The sequence below is a fragment of the Pleurodeles waltl genome, chromosome 2_2 (assembly GCF_031143425.1).
Source record: "Pleurodeles waltl isolate 20211129_DDA chromosome 2_2, aPleWal1.hap1.20221129, whole genome shotgun sequence".
NCBI lineage: Eukaryota > Metazoa > Chordata > Amphibia > Caudata > Salamandridae > Pleurodeles > Pleurodeles waltl.
This window is the reverse complement of record NC_090439.1, coordinates 731,311,528-731,328,351: the sequence shown is the minus strand read 5'-3', so window position 1 is coordinate 731,328,351 and position 16,824 is coordinate 731,311,528. Positions and strand designations below refer to the sequence as shown.

The window sequence follows — 16,824 nt, the reverse complement described above, 5'->3', positions numbered from 1 at the left end:
ATCTAGAATTAGGCCTTGTAGTAAAACCATCTTTAAGGGTCCCTAACAGCTGTATACCTACTCCATTCTGCGCACCCCAGCTTGTAGTGCAAACTTTTATTTTTTTTTAATATTTTTTTTATTTGAGTTTTAACAGAGACATAGCATAGCCAGATAGACATTACATGGCAATCTCTTTGCAATGCGTCCAAACTAAAAACGTATGTCAAACATCCCCAGCCCTCCCTCTCCACCCAAACCCTCATACAGCACCCATCAGCACGTTGAACAGTCCCTGAGTTCAGTTCTTTTAGCACACTCATTTGTCTCTGAGGTCTCTCCTGTTGCCATGTGCTAAGGAGTATCTCCCTCATCCCCCATAAGTCCATAATCACTGGTGGACTATATCTCCAAAGAATAGTACGTCATCCATGCTCCTCATATCCTTTGGAACTTCCACGGGCATCCTCTATTCATGTACGTCACTTTTCCCCCCATCATGAATCCGTCCACCCCCCTCCTTCACACCTCCACCGAAGGGCACTTCTCTGAGCCCCATAGTGGGCTATATCCCTTTTGGCTACCATCAATCCCAGTCCACACAGCGTAAGCTTTCTCCGGGGCAAGTCTATATAATTGGGTATTCCCAATAGAATATACTTGGGATCTAGGGGAATCTGCGCCGACAGCACTCCCATCAGCTCTCCCATCACCTTATTCCGGAACTCCTTAATCTTGGGACATTCCCATACAACGTGAAAAAAGGATCGAACATTACCACAACCTCTAATGCAGTCCGGGTGTCTCGCCCTCCCTATCAAATGTAGTCTTTGTGTATCATAGTATACCCTATGTAGAATTTTAAACTGTATCAGCCTGAGTCGTGACCTAATCGCCACATCTCTGGGAAACATCAGTGCCGCCTCCCAGTCTGTCTTCCATCGTTCCCAATTCTGCCTCCCATCTATTACGCAGGTGTGCCAGTGTATTTGGCATATTATTGTTTATAGTCTTATATATTAGGGATGTCGCCTTAGCATCTATCCCACCCATTAATAGTCTGCCCTCTAAACGGGCGCATTCTGGTATTCCCTCTCCCGGGAGATCCTCCGCTCTCCATGCATGTCTCAGGCGAGTGTAGTAAAAATACTGTGTGCTGCTCAGCGCATACTCCATTTGAATGGACTCAAAGGACATAGAGCCTGATTCTAACTTTGGAGGACATAATGGACTCGTAATACGGTAGGTGGTATATCCGCCACTTTTGGGACGGTTTAACACCTTCCTCCAAAGTTAGAATCAGGCCCATAATGTCCCCATCCTCCATCACGTCCCTGATGTTTGAAATGCCAATCCGGTCCCAACACTCAAAACCTCCCAGTTTCTTAATTTCCCGCAGCCAGACCCCCTCCCATAGTGGGGTCTCTTTTAGTGGGACGTCTATGCCAGCCCGTCATCTTACTAGCTCTTGTCCAAGCCTTCAAGGCAGCCTGCGTGGCTGGAAGAAGATGTCTAATCCCACTTCCCTCATATAAGAATTGCATACACAACCTCCTATCCCATTGTAGCCGCTCTAGGCAGAAGGAGGGATGGTCCTCCGATGCGAATAACCAATCGTTAATATTGACGAGGTGAGCCACCCAGTAGTATGCCTCTATATCTGGCAAGGGCAATACCCCGCGTATTGATTGCGTTGCAGCATTCTAAGAACTATTTGTGGATGTTTCCCTTCCCAGAGGAAGAGCCGCATATCATGATCTATGACCCTGAACAGGCTTGGGGGGATCTGATAGTATGTGTTTTGTAAAACATACAGGAGCTTTGGTAAAGGAATCATTTTGATCATTGCCACTCGTCCCATCAGTGTAAGAGGCAGTGTTTTCCATACGCCAAAGTCCGTCCTTCAACACCCTCCCCAGGTTACGAATATGTCATCTGTCAGCTTCATGTGTCATGTAGATGCCAAGATATGTGAAGCCCTCGCCTGTGCACTGCAACGGCATTGGCAATGGGGGCAGCAAAGTATCCCCTTGCGGTGCATAAAGAATCGATTTATCCCAGTTAATACAGTATCCTGAGTGTCTCCCATATTCCTCAAACAGGAGAAAAAGCCTCGGGAGGGACACCTCTGGGCGGGTGATGTATAGGAGGACATCATCCGCATATAAGGAAATACGTTCCTCTTCCTCCTCTCGTAATCTAAAACCATAGAAGTTTGAGCAGGTGCGGATCCTACATGCTAGGGATTCCAGAGTAAGTGCAAACAGTAGAGGGGACAGTGGGCATCCCTGTCTCGTGCCCCGTGCGATGGGGAATTCAGAGGAGAGGACTCCATTTACCCTCACCGCCGCCACCGGGTTGCAATAGAGCAGACACACCCACCCTGGACCAAAACCAAATCATATTAGTGTAGCTTCCAAAAAGGGCCAATGCATCAAAGTCCTTCTCCGCATCTAGGGCTAGGAACAGGTGAGGTTCTGGTCAGTCCATGATAGTGGCCAGCCACACATGCACCAGTCTCAGGTTATGTCTTGTGGATCTTCCAGTCATAAAGCCAGTCTGGTCCATGTGAACTTATGTAGAGATAACACCCATCATTCGGGTTGCCAACACTGTGGCCAAAACCTTCACTTCCACGTTTAGCAGGGATATCGGTCTGTATGATGCACACCTCCATTTGGGTCTCCCCTCTTTATATATGACTGCTATCTTAGCCCTCTTTAAATCCGGGGGGAGAACTCCCTGCTCACGAGCCTCCAAAAACATATTTAAGAGATTGGGAGCCAGTACATCGCTTAAACTCTTAAAGATCTCTGCCGGAAACACATTTCGGCCTGGAACTTTGCCCGATCTAAGCCTCGTCAGTGCTGCAGTGATCTCATCTAGTGTAATGTCTCCCTCTACTCCTTCCCGTCCCTCAACGTCCAAGACAGGAACATCTGTCCTGTCCAAGTATTCGGTGATGCGGTTGGCGTTTTCTAATGATCTTGCCCTGTAGAAATCTCTGTAATAGCAAGCAAATGTCTCCCCGATATCTTTGTGGACGGACACCCTGGTCCCATCTTGAGACTCCACCTCCTGAATCAATCTAGCCTCTCTTTCCTTCGTCCCCAGCCAGGCCAATAATTTCCCGGCTTTGTCCCCAGTCTCGTATAACCTGTATTGGACCGCCTGCAGACGATTCCTAGCCTCTTTCTCTGCTGTCTCTCGATACTCAACTTTCACCCACTCTAGTTGCCAAAGAAGCAAGGATGTAGGCATCTGCACAACCGCTCCTTCTAATTCTAGGAGCTTACCTTCCATGTTACTCAGCTGTTCATTGTCTCTTTGCCTTTTCTGAGCCACTAGATTTTGTGCACTGTCTCGGAGTACTGTCTTGAAAGGCTCCCAAAACACTACCGCAGATCCCACTGACCCCACATTTTCTTTAAAGTATAGGTCAGTATCCACCCGTAGTCCTCTCACCACTTTCCGGTCTTGCAGATCCCAAGCACACAGCCTCCACCCCTTACGCCCCTTTGGCCTCCCTCCCAGACGCACCATCAAAGGGGAGTGGTCCGACAGCCCCCTTGCCAGATATTCAGCTTGGTGTATTTTGCCAACCTCTCCAGCTGGGGCAAAGATATAGTCTAAGCGGGAGAAAACCCTATGAGCCCCGGAGAAATATGAGTACTTTCTTTCTGTTGGATGCACCCGTCTCCATAAATCCAACAATCCCAAGGCTGCAGTGAAATCATACAGCGGGGTAGCCAGGCCCGGGGACATCCCACCCCCGGATCTATCCACTCCTGTTTCCATCACATCATTAAAATCCCATCCCAATATGTGAAGTGAAGAAGAGGACACCAGCAGGATCTTTGCTACCTTCTCGTGAAGGGGGCCCTGGAGTCTCGGCGGGGCATATGCGCTCATCAGCAGGGCCTCTCTCCGTCCCCAGAACCCCTCCACCCCTACATATCGACCATCAGGGTGCTCCCATCGGTGAGTGACATGAAAGAGGGGGGACCGACGGATCAGGATCGCTACCCCCTTGGAGCCAGAGGTGTATCCCATGTGTGCCAGCACTACATACGGGCCCCTGCTTAGAAATGCACACCTCGTACCTCTGAGATGGGTCTCCTGGAGGAGTACTATGTCCGGTTTCTGTCTTTTAATATATTGGGAGACTAGTCCTCGCTTAACCTTGTCTCCCAGACCATTTACATTCTCGGAGAGGATAACAAAGCCCTGTTCACTTTCGGAGGTCATCACCCTTACTTCACTCATGGGGGCTATCTTAAGCAGCGAATCATAGTAACAAAGCTCTGCGACCGCTCGGACCTCCAGGAGCTTAAATGAGGGAATAGAGGAACAACCTCTCCAGTCATACAATGCTCAACTATTTGTGTCTGTGGGTTAACCGTATAACATGACAATAACAATGTAAATAACCTTCTTTTAGTAGAAACCCCATAATCACCCCCCCACCTCCCTGTGGCCCCTGTGAGTGTACTTCTCCATATCCCTACTTCTCAGGAGTCAAGAGGTCTGTAGCCCCCCCTACCCTCCCAACAATACGAACTTGTAGAACGTGTTCACAACCCCCTTAGATTTAATAAGAACCATAGTCCTCCGGGGGGGCGCGAAACGATACCATCTCTCCACTCTCCTCTGGCCTCCATTCATGCAGATACCCCTCCAGACTTCTGGGCCTCCGGGGCCTCTCTCTCTGCCTCCATATTGTCAATAGCCTCCAATAGACGATGAGGGGACCCGCCCCAGGTCACGTCGACCCTTAGGCGTCAACGAGTCCATAGCTTAATCTCCACTGCGCCTCCGAGCTCCTGCGCTACGATTCCCTTCCGAGTCAGTAGCGTCCTCTCCTTTTTCTGCTCATCTGGGAAGTCGCCATGGCGTGTCCTTACCAATTCTTTGTCTCTGCCTTCCTCTGCGTATCGGGAGGGACCAATCCTTAGGTCTCGCACCTTCCCTCTCTCGGGGTCCCTTCTCAATATCTCCACTCCCCCTTCCAGCGAGCCGGGTATGTTCCTCAATCCACTCCCAGGCCTCCTCCGGAGACTGAAAAAAGAATGTCTTCCCCTGAAACAGGACCTTTAGCTTGGCGGGAAAGAGGTGCATGTACTGGAGAGGGAGACCACAAAGCCTGGCTTTCACTGAGTCAAAGGTACGCCGTTGTTTCTGAACTTCTCTAGTGTAGTCAGGGAAGACCAGGATCTTGGAGTTTTCATACCGGACCTCCCCCATTCTGCGGACTCCCATTAGGATCATATCTCGGACCTGATGATTCAGAAAACGGGCTATCACAAACCTAGAGGCGCACCAGGCAGAGGCCTCCCCCCAACGCTCTGTGTGCACGTTCAATCACAAAGCAGGCAGAAAAGTTTTCAGGGGGGGGACTCTCCTGAGCCACTGCTCCAAAAAGCGGTTCATATCAGTCCCCTCGAGCCCCTCTACAAAACCCACAAAGCGGAGATTATTGCGCCGTGCTCGGTTTTCAGCATCCTCCAGCCGCCACATTACATCCTTATTGATGACTTTGATCTCTGACACCTCTTTCCGTAGGTCCCTGACTGTGTCCTCCATTTCAGATATGCGTGACTCCGCACACGTGACTCGCTCTGCCACTTTACGGAGGTTTTGTCGGAGCAGGGAGACCTCCGAATGTACCTCGCCCATTCGCTCCTCCAGAGCCCCCCTGGACGCCTGGATCGCCCAGAGGACCGCATTGTTGTCCAGGGTCGACACAGAATCCGTCACCGGCGCCGGGGAGGTTACCACTTTGGTGTATCTATCCATTTTGCCTTGTCGAGGCGGTTTAGGCTCCTTATCTCTTGCCATTGGGAGACTTCAACAAGTCCTTCTGGATCACCAAGTTCTCAGTGGCCCTCCGACAGGCAGTGGACCACTGTGCAACCGCAGGCGGGAACCAACCAAGGGGGACCCTCTTGACCTCCCCCTGCCTCTGGAGCAAGCCAGGTGCTCACCTGCACAGTCCCGCTGCCAAGTCTCTCCTCCCTCTGCTCCCACGTGTGAGATGGCCTCTCTCTCAGTTCTTTCCTCACCCTCGACCGGCCTCGGGTCAGCGCATAGTCTCCGAATCTTCACCGTCTCCCTGCACCTCACAGACCGGTCGCAGTGCGCCCGACACACAGATGTCTTTTCTTTCCTGGGCGCTCTCCGCCCTCTACAGGAATCAGGGCAGCGATGCCTCCGTCTTCTCCAAGCGCCCACAGTCCAAAGAGGGGGCACGAGAGGTCACACCTTATCGCCTCAGCCCCTTGCAGTGTTTCTTCCGGGGTCAGCCAGTCACCCCGCCTCCAGTGCCCCAGGGGACCTCCGAAGCGGATCCTTCCGTCCAAGGACCCTCGCCCTGGCCTCTCCACCATCCAAGGTGTACGCCCCTCTCTGCTCCTCTGCTGCCCGAGCTCCTGCACCAGATGGCAGATTTCAGGGGCGGTAGCACGAGGGAACCACGTCTCACCGCCTCGTCCCTCCGCGTCCACAGCGGGCTGCCGAACAGTCCTCACGCACCAGGCGCTCCCGGGGAAACCCCGGCAGGGAGTCCCACGAGCCCGGGTCCCATTCCGGCCACCCCTCTCTCCAGAGGCGCTCCGCCCTCAACCGCCTCTCTTGTGGCAGGGAAGCCTCCAAGTCTGAGCCCGCTGTGTCTCCCCGGCGGCTACAGATGAGCGCACCAAAGGCCCCGCAACACTCCGGTCGGGGACCCCCACAAAGAAGGGGGAGGGGGAGAGAGACTCTTCCTCTCCGGATCGGTGTGTCCCAGAGGGGTAAAATATGCAAAAAATGATATTTTGGCAGAGGCCGTCACGGAGCTCGTCAAGGAGTGTCCGTCCTCGGCACCATCTTGGCTCCGCCCCCGTAGTAGTGTAGTCGGCCATTAAGGGCCCTTGAAGATGGTTTGACTACAGGGGCCTACCTTCACACACCACTCCCTAAGGGGTCTGAGAATACTCAATATCAGGGTACCATTGGATCAGCAAGTATTTACTGCCTTTTCATGCCTAAAATTTAGTGTGCATGCCACCACAATAACGTTCTGATCAGAGAAGCGTCACCGGGGAAGAACATATTACCATCCTGGCGAATGCCCTGAATCTTTTACAGCCATCAGTGTAGGGCAGAAACATGTTGGTACAATAAGGGTCATAGGACCATTGCATCCGTTTTGCCCCTTTTTATAGTCTATTTTAATACTTTCCCATCCACCCCCTAATAAAGGGACACCTTGGGAGTGGATGAGGAATTTGTATGTACACATAGCTTCCCCCAAACACACTAATATACAAAGAACTCCCTAGAATATGGTTGAGCCCACCCTGACTTGTAGGAGTCAGGGTGAGCCAGATGATGAAGCTCACCCCTACTAGAGTAGGTGGGGGTCGCATATAAAAAAAAGATTAATTTTGATTTTTTCCACTTGTCTGAGAGGTGGTGTTTAGTGTAGGAGCGCACATTTTCTTTTACATGGCAGAGGGATACTCATATGTTTATTGTGATTTTAGGGAGAATGTATCTCCTCTATCTGTGAGTTCACATAAAGATCTCTCTTCCTTTCCGATTAGTTGGTCTTTTATTTACACTGTGGTGAGGAAGGTCAAAATATGTGCAACTCTTCAGTTCTCCACACAGATTAAAATTGATAGGCCCAGAGGTCCATAAAGTATTCCGAGAGGCTGGGTGACGTGCTACTTTTGTTCAGTTCACAAGGCAGGGGGTGGAAGTGGCTTCTGAAGACTACTTGACCAATGGGCAAACAGTTCTCAAGGGTAAACCTTCACAATCAATTTTGCAGAACATCTTGTTTATCTTACTATACGCTATCCTACAGTGGACTATTCTCAGTAAAATCCAAGATGGCAAAATCGTTCTGTCCCCAGAGAGAGCTTGTGACATATCTAGGGGTGTGCTTAAGGAAATTAGCAGCCCCCTTCCTCTCCAGCACTCCAGTGGTTCTGGGGCCAGCTTTTTTCTCCACTGACACTAAAGCCAGGAGGCTAAAGTGAGTTTTGGAATCAAAAGATCCTGTTTTCAACCCTTCCTTTATCACTAAACTATAAAAGCTAAAGGGCCAGATGTATCATCACGGCCCTTTGCGAGTTGGAAATAGCGATTTTTAAGAAATCGCTATTTCCGACTCGCAAAGTGCCATGTATCACATTTGCGACTCAGCAATAGTGATTTCTTAAAAATCGCAAATGCTATTACAATCGCAAATTGTGATACCGGGCCCCATTCGCAGCTATTGGCCTGTTGGCCCATATCTGCAAATTTTTTGCATTTCCAAAATTGCGATTTCTGAACCAGAAATCGCAATTTTGGAAATGCAAAAACCCAGGGTGCTGGGGGCCTAAGGCCCCCTCTGCTGCACCCCAAAAATGTTTTGGGGGACATGTAAGGTGCACACATGCTAAAAGGGCATGTGTGCTTTACATGTTCAATTTAAAAATGCATTTTAAATGCATTTTTAAATTTTTCACCAGGTTACCACCTGGTTTCATTTCATGGTATTTTGCATGTGCAAAATGCCATTCTGCGAAAAATCGCAATTTGTGATTTTTTGCAGCATAGCCTTGCGATGTGGATTTTGCCAATCGCAAATTGTGACTCGCAAAACCAGGTCGCAATGCAAGAAATAGCAATTTTAGCCATTTCTTTTTTGTGGTCTGCGAATGCCTTTCATGCATCGCAGACCACAATTTTGCGATTCGCACTGTTTGCGAGTGCAAAAAAAATTCACACATCTGGCCCCTAGTCTCCCCTGTCCCTTTTTAACTAATGAAGGTTCTGGACACCCCTAAACTGCCCTGCTTGGGTTCTGCTGGGTCACATTCCTCTCCCAAGCTATCCTGCCAGGCCCAAGCCATTGTCTCTGCTCTGAGAGAAGTATTTCACACTTCATCAAGCAGCACTAACATCCAGCTACAGGCAGGTAAATGCTAATTAGCATGAAGGGGCTTTGGACAAGGAAACTATAACTTTTATAAAGTTTATTTTCCTATGTATTTATCAGAAAATCCAACTTCACCACTGACTTGGAGTTTTATTAAATATTAAAACTTGTGGTTAAGCCATTTCTTCAGTTTATTCCAAACTCAAGATAAGGGATTAGCACACTATTTGTAGCTGGGTTTTGTGAAGTGCTCTATCACCATTACTGTGGTATCTTGTTTATGAAACTAAAAACTGTTAAATACACACAAATACACCACCATCAATTGTAGTTTAGCTTAAAAGTCAAACTGCACTTGTAGGGCTGAAGCCATGTTTTCCTTGTTAGCCTAGTGAATGGCACACATATGTGCTTCACTTTACAGCTGAAATGTAACTTTTTATGCCATTGGTGTATTTTCTTACATCATAAACTGTGGTCTCAGTGGAAAGTTAAATATGCCAACTGGGGATTAGACAATTTTACAATGTTTGAGGGGTCAGAGTACATACGCTGGAAACTAGACAGCAGTGCCCCAGTGTTCATAGTTAAAAAAACAGAAGTATCAGACCACAAACAATGGGTCTGACCACAAAACAAGAGGCACACTGCTGTCAGCTGTACATACCAGGTTTAGTTACTCTTGTTCTTTTGGCTTTTATTCTAAAATTGCACAACTAGAATTATGTATCATGATTATATAAGGTGAATCAGATTCGTTGTCATATGAATTAGATTTCTAAATTACATTTGACACAGCTGTGTTTTGCCCGCATAATCAGTGCATTCGAAACAAAATCACCATCACAGCCATTTTCTCTCACTTTCTCAGATACCTCAGCAACAATTCCTTTTTTATACGTATCCATAGTTACATGTTTTCCCACTTTTGCACATCCTTGCAAACTGTCTCACCATACCATAGCCATTGCACTTTTAAGTATCCAACACTCTTTTATAACTAGCAACATGGAACGCACGTCTGTTCCAGGGGTACTTATTATTGTCCTCCATGTTATCATTTCTCCATTGTGCATATTTAGTTTTGTTTACGATATCTTGCAGATGTTTACCTTGCTGTAAGTGACTTCGGACCTTATTTAGATTTAGCAGATGAGACAGTCCATCACAAATGTAGGGGGTGTCCCATCCTCTGTATTGCAACTGTTCTATAAACAAATCAACAAACAGGACATCCATCACATTGTGACAGAGTATTTTGTCCACCAAACTCTACAATTTGGCCCTTTTTGTGCTACTTCTGTGCAAATGTCTTTCCTGTTAACCTTAGAAATACATTCCCATTCCAATTATTCTGTGCATACAGAATCCTGTAATGGAGCTTCCACATTCACCAGAATCAGTCTTGTACTTTTACATTAATTGTATGCACAAAAATATGTTCACAGAATAAACTGTTGGGTAAATTGCAAAATGTACATGTGACTGTCTAGTGAAGGTGTTCCCCATCAAAAATAGCTATGTAAAGCAGTTTTTGGGACTCTGAGGAATACAGACGCTACAAGTGAGTGTTAAGAGTACATTCAGAAGTAGATGCCCACCTTGTAAGAACAATGTGCATAAAGTGATGCAGGGACAAAGTCTTAGCACTACAGTTTTGACTCTTACACCCATCGGATAAATTCAGTAGTGCTGTGTGTGCTGTTTTTTAAGTTGCACTTAATGCAAATTAGAGGCTTTTACTCCTCCACCTAGGTTTCTGCCTCAACCAGGGAGTAGCGCAATACCCTAGACACAAGGGTATGTCATTTTTAAGTTGTATAGAGCAGCACCTGGGACAACCTCTTTCTGGGGGCACTTGGACTTCTGATTGTGGAAATAACAAAAGGACACACATTGCGTACCTCTGATGTGCATTCAGTTTGAAAGTGTCTAATCTTTAGAGTTGAGTACATTTTATTTATTTGGGCGCCCATTGAGTTCCTGCACTGGGGACTTTATTTCCGGTGAACTTGGCCCAAAGTGCTGCAGAGCTTCTTTTTCCATAAGTAGGCCTGGGCATAATTGTAACTATGCTTGAGTAGTCCGATAAATTCCAGTAATTCAGTGTTACTCTATGATATGGAATTACCTTGCACCCGCTATTCATGTTCTGTTGCATTTAGTGCTTTTTCCTGGCGTAAAGTGCACTCATGCCCATTTTAGATGCAAATGGGCATTTTTGCCCTAACAAATAGCACTAAGTGCAGAACCCTGTGGAATTTTCAGGTAATTCTACTTGATTACGCTACACTGAATTACACAAGTTACGCTTACCCCTAATAATATCATATCTGTAAAATGCTGTTGGCTTGCTCAATATATGTGGGGCTAGTAGGGAGTATTTAAATAGCAGTCTTGCCCATATCCCGAAATATAAAATATATATTTTTTTTTTATTTATTTACAGCACAAGAACACTCACCAAACTTGAGATGGAAAAGTAATTTATAAATTGGAAGATGCTCAATCCAGCTTCAGAGTGATGTTTTATGGAACAGTACAAAAAGAATATGAAGATACTCTTGAAAATAAAATCCAGGTCCCTTAAGCACTCCAGAGTCTGCATGTTTCTGGGGATCACACTGGACTTCAAATTAATTCAACAGACTCCTCTGTCTTTCAATCTTCAGGAAACCCCATGCTTTGTCCTGGATGGGTGACTCGCAAGTGCTCATGGGGGATTTTACTTATCTAGGGATGTACATAACTGAGGATAGTTAACGAGCCTAGGATTAAAACTTGCAGCTGCAACTAGATAGATTAACTAAAGATTAGTGTGGTCATTGTGACCGCCAGGGTAAATTTGGCGGCCCCACCATGAACAGGCTGGCAGTGCAGACCGCCACATTATGAGTGTGGCTAGTTGGCCTCTGCCAACCTGCCACATCTCCACTCATACCACCATGGCGGTCAGAACCACCAGGCCAGAGATGATCATCTCCGACCCGGCGGTTCACAGAAGACAGCGGGCGGTATTAGGAGCTGGCTTTCCACCATGGTTTCCACGGTGTCAGCACCGCCACAAAAACCCTGGTGGAAAGGCTACCAGTGACGGAATTTCTTCCCTGTCACTGGTAGACGGTCCCCCCCAGCAAGCACTAGACCACCCAACCCCCCCCAGGAAGAACTATACCCCACCTCCCCCTACCCCCAGCAAGTACTAGAGCCCCCTCCCCCACTCTCCCTGTAGCCACAACGCCCCCACCCCCTTTCCGTCACAGCACCCCCCACATACATGCACAGACACCCACATGCACTATGCATACACCTATTCACCTACACTTATATACACGCATCCACTCACATTCACAACATTCATACACGCATTCAGACACGCATTCACAACAACATTCATACACGCATACAAGCGTGCATACTTACAACCATCCAGCATGCATACTTACACGCATGCACACTTACATGCAGACACGCACTCACTTCAACATTCAGACACGCATACAACCAAGCATATACACATTCATGCAAACACGCAGATGCAATACAGCGGGTGGTGTTCTACTGGCGGGGCAGGTGGTGGAACTGCCAGAGCCCCTCCACCTGCCAGCATGGCTACTGCCAGATTTCCACCCAAAGTGTGGCAGAAATCCGGCAGTACCTGTAATATGGTGGGCGGGAGACCACCAGCACTGGAAGTCTCCTGGCACCTGCGGCTTTGGCGGTCTTCATGGTACACCACCAAAGTCATAATGAGGGCCTATGTGTTTTAATCGAGGCTTTCTCTCTATCCCATTGGTAGGTCGGTATTTTTAAGGTGGTTGGGCTTCCACATCTATTGCACCAGCTCCAGAATTTTCCACACCCAGTACCCACCACCTTTTTCACTCACCTCAATGCAGTGCTGAGGAGGTTTGTTTAGAACCATAGGCCTGCTGCGGGTAGACTAGCCACACCCAACATACCCTCTTACTGCAGTCTCTTAAAACTGGTCATTCTGGTTGTTTGGTAAACTGAAAGATCCAAGCTACACCTCTGAGCAATGGTTATGCAAGGGACACAGATTTTACACGTTTTCCGGGCGGGTTTCCCCCTCTGTCTATTGCATCAGCCACATCACTGTTATTTAAGGTCTGGACTATTTGCTTAGAGCTCGGGGCAGGTCCTGGCACTTGGTGTGGGAGACCCTCTTAAGAAAGAAGTACTGGCTACAATAGATCTTGAAGGTTTCAAAAGCTGGGACCTTATTGACATTTCATGTTTATGGGACCTCATGAATGGGACAAATCTTTTGATGCGCTGCAGGCAATGTATGACCTTCACCGACGGCAGTTTTACTGATACGTGCAACTCCAACATGGCTTTCCTGATATTTGTTTCTTGTATGGAGAACCACCCAGAGTATAGTCTATTGGAGGTGCATGTCCTGCTAGATTAACCAATAAATCTCAAACTCTCTCACATATATAAATCCTTTGTCATAAACACCCCAACTCATTCCTCCAGCTACACTAAGTTTGGGCTGAAGTTCTGGATGATGACTGAAGTGAAGCACTAGAGTCACTGAGAGAGGCTGCCGTTGCAGCCCCATTTCGATTCATGTAGCTGAAGTATTCTAACTGGTTTATCTCATGCAGTCTAGGTTGTGGAATATGGTGGCAGCCACTCTGCCTTTTTGCTTATACTGTTCTGACCAGTGGAGGAATTTTCTCCATACCGTTGAGGGCTGTTGATGCTCAACTCATTTTAAGTGGGTGTATTGGCATGCCTCGGCGAGGTGTTGGAATGGTCACTTCCCAACAGTCCCAGATTTGCCTTACTATACATACTATACATTACTAACAACATAGAAGATAATAGGTACAAACGAGCCCTTAGTGACTTGGTTTAGTTGGGCCCAAATGAGATATTGCCAGAGCCTAGAAGAATGTAGAAGCTCTATCAGTGGCAGAGGCAACTGGATTGCTGCATGAGTTTAGATAACCCTATATTTATGCAAGAGACTATCCCTTTAATACTGGCAGGATCTGGGTAGACTGGGCCCAGTTTTGGAGGATTATGCTTAAGGCCTGTCCTGCAGGTTCCTGGTCCCTGGATGATATACTGTGCACCTTTGATAACTGAAGGGCGCAAAACGCAATCATGGCTTGGTAGGGTTTGATTAGAAATCATCCTTACGGTTTTTTATGCAATATATTATGAGATTATTTTGTTTTGTATGAATCTGCTATATTTGATGATAACTCTTAATCCCATTGTTTTACCTCAAAATGCTAATAAAATGTTCTTTAAAAAAAAGAAATCCGCACACAGAATCACAGTGTCTGGAAAGGACAACCAGACACTGCAACAAATCTACAATACAATTTACTCATCCTTTCTTGAAATGAGGCTATAATGTGGCTGAACCCTGCATTGACACATGCACACTGCTCACTCTGCACTGATACATACATACTGCTTTTTTCTGTAGAGACATGGGCACACCGGCTCAGCCCGGACTTGGGCACACTATTCTCCGTTCCATCACACTGCAAAAGTTTCACCCCTGCTATCAGACACCTGCTCTCATACAGACCCTCCTTCCCATGCACTCACACCGGAGCACCACTCACTCTGCACTCATACAGATTATACAGGACCTTCTTTAGGTCCAGGAACAGGAGTGTTACCAGGACCAGGGTATTATGTGATTTTTGCAGCTGCAGCGATTTTCGCATAAATATAGATTTGCCACATGATCCAAAATCTGCAGATTTTAACAAACAAATGTTGTTTCTAGCTCGAACGGTTCAAAAGTTATAGAAATGTTGCGACACGTTGCCGCGAAGTGGAAGGCCCTTTGCAAAGCTGGAGTGGTCACCCATCTGTTGGCTTATTGATATATTTCGGTGTTAAATTAATTCTATTGACGTGCAGCCAATGCCAAGAGAGTTTAAAAATGCTGAAATAATGAAGATATACTATTACAAAATGTGCCGTAATTTGCCTTTTCGTACCGCATTATTTACTCAAGCCTGCCTCATAATTCCAGTGGCCCTGAGTGAAACGCACTGCGGGCCCAAGCTCTCTCACACTGGAGGGGACCCTCAAACAAACGAGGAGTGCCTGTGCGACCTGGAAAGATAGAGAACAACCACTCACTCTCCTGTCTGGCAGCACCCGCCTCTGTGGTTTGGGTTGTGTTGGCTGTAAGCAGAAAGAAACAAAGTTGCAACGATTTTTTCATCCACTGTTACAATGTAGGGAGACCCCAGTGGAAAGGAGCTACTCTGTTGCCCTCCCCTGTCTCCGAGCATGCAAGAAGGAGACATAATAGTGTGAAAGTGTGGCATATTCACCACTGAAGAGCAATGGCGGGGAAAAGACTATGAAGAATTCAGAGAAAAGAGTGTGACAGAGACAGGCCAAAGTGAAATTACGAAGAGAGAGCGGAAGTAGGAAGAAGACAAAGAGAAAGGTAAGAAAAGCTGAATGTGAGAGAAATATTACAGAGAAAAGGGAGATACCCGAAACTTAAACGAGTGAGAGACAGAGGAAGGGAGAGAGCGAGATGGACATGCAAGCTATTAAGAGACAGGTGAGAAAAACACACCTGAGAACGTGCGAAAGGAAGAGAGGATGTAAAGAAGAAAATGGGAAGAGCAGAGAAATACAACCGAGGTGAGAAAGGGGAAAAAACAGTGTGAAGAAGGGCAGGACACCAAAGACTGACCAATGTGTGTGAGATTGACACAAGTTACAAAGAGTGTGGGTGAGAAAGCATGAGTGAGAGAGAAATACTGCAGAGACGAGAGTGAAAGACAACTAAGAGATAAACGATCACCAGTGGAAAAGAGTATGACGTAATTACAGAAAGAAAGATGAGAGAGAGAGCTTGAGAACAGAGGGAGAGAGGCATTAAAGAGACACAGGTGAAAAAGAGACAACACATACAGCAAAAGGGAGACAGATAAAATAGAAAAGGCAGAAGCGTAAGAGAACCAGAGGAAGGAGGCATACAAAACAAAGGAGAACAGAGAAAAGTACAGGATAGGAAGAGAGCTTATGGTGAGATGAAACAGAAGCCAGATCAAGGAAGAGAGACAGGAGAGGAGAGACGTGAGGGAAGGACAAGGGAGATGAGAGGAGAGCTAGAAAGAGAGCAACAAAGCCAGAACCATGAAAGGTAAAGAGCAGGGGCACCGTAACTCTTAAGGCATTTGAACAACAGTCTGAGGGTCTGAAGTTGTATTGAACCTTCTGCAGCACACATCCAGATCCTCGGATAAAACAAGAGAAATAAATACATGTCTTAAGCGCCTTAGGTCCGTTCTAGGCCCTTCAGACTGTCCATTGTATTTATGTTTCACAGGGGAAACATCCTTAACAACACAGTTGTAACCACGCAGTGCCTTTACCATGCAGTCTTTACAACGCAAATCTTTACCATGCATATGCCTTTACCATGCATGTCTTTGCCATGCATAGTAAGTATGGCTAAGGTAAGTATATGTGTGTGTGTGTGTGCAGTGTGTGTGTGTGTATGTATATATATATATATATATATATATATATATATATATATATATATATATGTATATGTATATTAATTACCTACTGGCAATAGCTAGTAAGTAGTTATTGTTAGTATCAACTTTTCCAAAGACAAACTTTTTTTGTTTTGCTAATAACTTTTGCGCTGTTTGAACAATCTTCACAAAATTTACAAAACTAGTATGCAAGTTCGTTCAGCTGCTGCCTGGAAAGGTTCTGGGTGATTGATCAATCGGGAACCGAGAAAAAGGGCTGGGAGCGGGGTCCTAAAACGCCTTTTCCCCATTTTATATCTATGGGGATTTTGCAATCTTTAGACGCGGCTACTGCCCAAACCGTTGAACAGAATTGCACCATATATGGTAAATGTGGTCCGTAGACTGTGCCTCAGTGTAAATCCG

At 46.6% G+C, this 16,824-nt stretch overlaps 1 protein-coding gene across 1 annotated transcript in view; it reads left to right on the top strand.

The window, feature by feature from the left end:
* LACTB2 (lactamase beta 2) overlaps positions 1–11,483 on the top strand; it is a 160,177-nt gene extending 148,694 nt beyond the window's left edge. The window contains exon 7 of the mRNA XM_069220326.1: positions 11,340–11,483. Coding sequence (XP_069076427.1) covers positions 11,340–11,383 — 44 coding nt within the window. The 3' untranslated portion in view covers positions 11,384–11,483. The remainder of the gene's footprint in view (positions 1–11,339) is intronic.
* Positions 11,484–16,824: the final 5,341 nt, after the last annotated feature.